This window comes from Mercurialis annua, linkage group LG1-X (assembly GCF_937616625.2).
Source record: "Mercurialis annua linkage group LG1-X, ddMerAnnu1.2, whole genome shotgun sequence".
NCBI lineage: Eukaryota > Viridiplantae > Streptophyta > Magnoliopsida > Malpighiales > Euphorbiaceae > Mercurialis > Mercurialis annua.
Window position 1 is genome coordinate 58,926,943 of NC_065570.1, and position 6,000 is coordinate 58,932,942.

The 6,000-nt window shown below is 29.6% G+C and overlaps 1 protein-coding gene across 1 annotated transcript; it reads right to left on the reverse strand.

Moving 5' to 3' along the window:
- Positions 1-649: 649 nt before the first annotated feature.
- Positions 650-1,532, reverse strand: LOC126664852 (uncharacterized protein At5g65660-like). The gene is made up of 2 exons (XM_050357434.2): positions 1,185-1,532; positions 650-887 (listed from the first exon to the last, which is right to left on the reverse strand). Exons 1-2 carry the CDS (start codon positions 1,410-1,412, stop codon positions 759-761), a joined length of 357 nt encoding a protein of 118 aa, XP_050213391.1. The 5' UTR covers positions 1,413-1,532; the 3' UTR covers positions 650-758.
- Between the last annotated feature and the right edge of the window lie 4,468 nt (positions 1,533-6,000).

Genomic DNA, 6,000 nt, shown 5'->3' on the forward strand with positions numbered 1-6,000 from the left:
ATTGCATTTTGAATCTTGTCTTAAATGTAGATTTTTTTAATTTTTTATGTTGATAAAGCTGCATTTCGTCCAAAACGAAATGAGTGCTAGTTTTATCCGTAGCTGATCAAGTACATGAAAACTATACTCAGCAAAAAAAAAAAAAGTACACTAACTATAAAGCGGCCATAGAAATTAATAAAGCGGGTGACAAGGATCCTTTTTCAGGGACCTATATTCGTTCAATAAATAATTTAAGGCTATTTTTTCATTTTCATGACAAAGAAAGATGATTATTTAGACATCTTAGCTGGCCCGGTTTGGATGGGTTCCAATGAATCGAGTCAAATAGTACTTGACGGATTTACGATCAATTTAATTCTGATTTAACTTTGAAATGACATTTTTTTAATTATCCAGACTCAAAATGAGTTTACGCGGGTTTATTTCAATTTTTTCAAATTAAAAATTTTATATCCATTTAAGAAACTTTGAATTCTTTACGAGTTTAGAAAACGTCAAGTTTTGAAGAAAATAGTATTCAAATTCAGTTCAAAATTAATGGATCACGAAAGAGATCAGACTAACATTTGTGAATAGTTTAATTTCCCTCTCTCGTCCCACCGGGCCGGTGAAATATTAAAAGAAATTAAAAAAATTGAAAAACAAATCAACAAAAATATATGCTATATGATTGATCAATCTGCATCATATACAATAAATAATTAACCACTGAAATATGAAACAGTGAAAAAAAAAAGTTAATTAAGTAGTAGCTTCTACACTTGCACTAAGATATTCTTAACCATAGGAGGCTGACGTGGACAAGATACTGCGATAAACTTTGGCATTTCATCTCCTGGCATCAATACTGTCAACGAGCTCTTCCCTTGATTTTTCTTTAAATCCTGATCCATAAAATTATAAAATAAAAATTTGCTCTCTATATTTCATGAGCAACACTGTTTAATTCACCATTGATATTTGAAATAATTATCCATAATGAAAATTAATACTCGAATTAATACCTAATTTATATAATCTTTCTATGCACGGATAAAAAAAATAGCTAAATCCATTTGACACGTGATTTAATTAGTTAAAATATACGATGAATAAAAGAAAAGTTAATATCAATAAAAATTCAAAATTTGTACGAAGAGGCAGAGAGATAAGTATATATACGTATAAACACAGGTACATACCTGATAAATCGGCGAAGATTTACGGGACGCATGCTCGATATCATCTTGATCATCGTCTTGACCGAAAGGAGTTGAAGTTCCGAGAACTGATCGGATCCGGTTCCAATGGAGGCAGCTAAAGAACAAGCCACTCATGAAGCATAAGAAGATTAAAAGAAGAGCTAATCCTAAAGGAAACCCTATGGAAGGTTGAGTAGAAATTGGATCTTCGTAAGCGTCACTCCCCATTTCTTGGTAGATTAATTATACTAACTTATTTTTGTTTCACTCTTCTCTTATGAATATGAAGAAAAAAGAAATAAAAAGTTGGTGATATGGCACCTTTTGACAGTGCTTGCATTAGCGAGCTGTAGTACCAACTTTATTTAGGTAGATTAGATTAGATAGAATTGGATTGGATTGGTTTTGTTGGCTCCATTTTTTTCTCGTACCTTTTGTGTTTAATTGGTACGGAAATAAAGTTGGGATAATTGCACCCCTAGTAAAATTAATTGGTTCTTTAATTATTCCTTTAAATTATACTCTATTTAGTAAAATCTCATATAATAATAAACTAAATGTATCGTAAATTGAATTGCATTTTATACATATTTAAAATTATTAAAGAGATAGAAATAAAAATTTAATATAAATTGACACAAAAAAATATTATATAGACTTTTAAAATGAAATATTGCAAAAGTGGAATATATCAATTTTAAACAGGACGGATGGAGTATATTTTAAAAGTAAATACTCAATCCTTTATTACTTGATTGAGTGAAATTCATCAAATGAAAAAAAGTTTGAGAGATAAATATTTATAATATTATTTGATACTTCATAAAACTAAAGGGTCTGAAATATAATTCTAATCAACATTTGAAAGAAAATAAAAACTAAATCTAAACAAAAATGATAAAAAAAATAGAATTGATGAAATATATCTTTAAATGTCCGATAAGTGTCTTAAAGTGATGACGTTTAGAACTGAAAATCTATCAGTTACAGGTAAATTCTATACTTAATAAAAATTTCTAAATGAGTTTCAATTTGGTACATTATACACCACGTAATTTCAATCTACTCAACAGTTATAGTCATCGAAAACTTATGCTCTGCATCATATGTTATGTGCATTTCATTGAAATATTATTTTTATTGATTTTCTTTTGTTGTGGTCTAAAAAAACAGTAAATGATGGTTATTGATGTTTTGTGCATGATTTATGTATAGATATAATTTTTGTTCCTAATTAAAAAGTCTTAAAATAAAATTTAAATTCATTGCACATTTTATATCGAATAGTGTAAGTGTTGGACATCATTTTTAAAATTGCGAGTTTCCTTTTTACTATAAGGTCTTCTATTTCACAATGATAAAACAAAAATGTAACGTAAACCATTTTTAAATTTGAATACAATTTATTAATTCAATTAAAACTCATTAAAACTATAGTAACATTTAATTATTAAAACTCATTGATTGAGTATGGGTCCTACTTTGTTCCTTGTCTATTACATTTCAATTATTGATTGATTATCTCTTTGATCATTAAAAAAGTTAAAATTTCTATATATTTTACTTTAATTTTCTACTTTCCACTGATATATTTGCATGTATGATTAGAGTAGAAAGTTAAAATTTCTATATATTTTACTTTAATTTTCTAGTATCTCTTTGATTACTAAAGTGTTCGTCCTTTTTCAAACAGTGGAATTACATGTGTAGTTCTATATATTTGCATGTATGACGTGTAGTGACTGAGACTATACATTCCCAAATAGATATCTGACTATATATTTAGAGTTTTTGTACAAACTGCCAAACCAAAAAACAGAAGAAATGTTATAATTTCAAGAGAGTGACATTTTACATTCTTACACAAAAAAACACATAAATTTGTAGACAACGCATAAGGTGCTAGTATTTGCATCAGCTTTGTGATGTGCCTTTTCTATTCAAATCAGTTTCTATATGAATAAAAAGGACTATAATCGCAGAGTCTTAATTTTTATATTTATGCAGCGGTTATACTACGTCATTTTTATAACAAATTAATGAGTAGTTGTGATATGAAATATTTGATCGTTATTTGTTTTAAATGTCTAAACATTACACACGTCATTATTTTGTTGCACACCGTTGTGTTGCGTAATTATTCTTATTAATCATGCATGGAGTATACAAAAACCGAATCAAAATTAATAACTAAATTAAATTTATACATGTTATATAAAAAATATTTATTTTTTAGTTCAATTAGTTTTGTTTGTAAAACTCTCAGTTTTCTTTTAGAGTAAAATGAGTTGAAAAATCGAAATGAATAAAAAACATTGATTAAAAATGTGTTATAATTCCTCTCAAAAAAAATGTGTTATAATTATTATTAATTCGGTCGATTTAACTTTTTTTTGAAAAGGTATAATAGTGTTGAAAAGTCAATTTCTTTTTGATTTTTTAAAAGTCTATTTAAACTTTCTATAAATAATACATTATCTCAATTTGAAAAGTCGCTGAAAATCTATTCAATGCTCTAAAATTGATTTAATTGTATTTAGATGGCACTGCCAAGACGCAGGTAATGCCAATGAAACGAATCCAACCAATTTTTTTACCATCTCAATGTCAGTATTTTGATACTGATTTAAGAAGAATATCAGCTAGGTAAACTAGCAAGTTATGTTAATTGTGAATGAATACTACTATTAAAAGGACAATAAATATAAAGAAACTACAACATTTGAGGCATTTCTTTATTTTATTTTTTTAAATGTAAAATGTAAATAAATACTATCACATAGGAAAGAATTACCTATTGTTACTATAACACTTTCATTAGTGTGATTATTATGAATTTCTTTAATAAATCACTTGTGATTTGATTGAATTGGATCAGCGATAGAGTTACCCAAAGGCGGAAAATATGGATATGGTCCTTTCAATAAATCTGATGAATGACAAGTAGACAGCAGGCCGATCAAGCCTTAGAGCAGCAGCCTATTTTGTCACTAGGCCCAACTTCCTGGGCACATAATATAGAGCTTCAAGCCTTAGAGCAGCAGCCTATGTTGTTCGAGCTCAAGCTCGAGCTTCAAAATTTAAGCCCGGTCGAGCTCGAGCCTATAAAACACACTCGAGCTTGGCCTAATTCGGGATCAGCTCGGCCCGTTTACACCCCTATCAATATCACATCATCAATAATGCAATACCAACGATATCCTTCATTAGACTGATCAATGGTGATAGGGATATACTCAGTTGTATGGGATGAAGTAGGGGTGTGCAAAACCGAACCGAAACCGAAAAACCGAACCGAACCGACAAATTCGGTTTGGTTCGATTTGAGATTTCAAAGAAATTTCGGTAGGTCGGTTCGGTTCGGTTTTGAATTAAAAAAAATTCAGGCAGATTTCTATGTAAACCGAACTGAAATAACCGAACCAAACCAAAATAACCGACCGAACCGACTGATTCGGTTCGATTTGGTTTGAAATTTCTTCTTTTCCTAAAATTTTGGTTCGGTTCGATTTTTAAAAAAGGCCAAAATCCGGTTCAGTTCGGTTCGGTTTGAACCAAATGCACACCCCTAGGATGAAGGGGAAACTTCCCCCAACCCCTAAATCTTTTGATTTTTATAATTTTTCAAGAAAGATGATTATTAAATTTCTATTGAATTAGCAAAAATACTCGTGGGGACGTACTTTGATTTCCGTTTAAATCGAGTTCATACCCAATCAAGGAACGCAAAACAAAGAAGTGCCCTGTAATGTTTGAAATTAAGTGGCGCGTTCCGCTACAACTATTTGAGATCGCATTACGTTCAAAAAATAAAAGGTATGTCACCGTTAAGCATAACTACCGATACAATCTAATTTGTCTTATAATACGATGGACATGCTAAATACAGTTCTATGTGGACGTTGTTACTGTTAATCTTTTGTCATGTGACGCTTATAGAAAAAATAAAAAATGGTGTTCGTTCATATAGAACTATAGATGGCACGGTGTGTCATTAAAAATTGGCAAAGACAGCTTTGGACTAAGGGCAGGGACAATCAAATTATAAAAAATATTTTAAGAATAATTGGAGCAATTAAAATTTAAGAACAGTTTGAAAGAGAGACGATAGTTCTGTGATTACTATTGAAAATAATCCTACCAACTGTCAATCATATTTGAAATTTCTTTTGGAATCATAACATATCTTATCATAAATAAAAACGTAAACAGCTTTAAAATATGCGTGGATACATTCTGATTCACCATTGCAGAAAAAGGCAAAATTATTAAATATTCTCAAAATCTTCATCTACAATCTTTTGAAATAATTGATGAACTCTAGTGATAGCTTACTGATTACAGGCCTCATTTTTGCTGAAAAGGACATAAAGTTAAGGGTGGGCTCATCTAAGATTCATAGGATGATGCCCTCTACATTGTCCTTACATTCAAAGCAAAATTGAGAATGATGTGTAACTCCATAATATTAGATTCTACCAAATTCCATTACCACATCTAAAAGTTGGTTGTTTCTGGATTTGGTTAAGTGTACAAAAATTTTGTGCACTATTGTATTTGGGTAAGCTTCAAAAATTGCCAAAATAATTTCCATTACTTTAAAGCAATTCAACTCACATATTCTCTAATTGAAGGAGATCAAAGCTCTCATGGTTACAACTTATTACCTATGTAGCATGGAACATAAAAAAAGAAGTTGAAATGATACATGCCGAAAAAATAACATTTTTATTAGAATATGTTGTAAATGTAATTTTTTTAGTTTTTAAAGTGCTTGTAAAATAAAACGAAAACCCGAAATATAAAATTTTAAAAG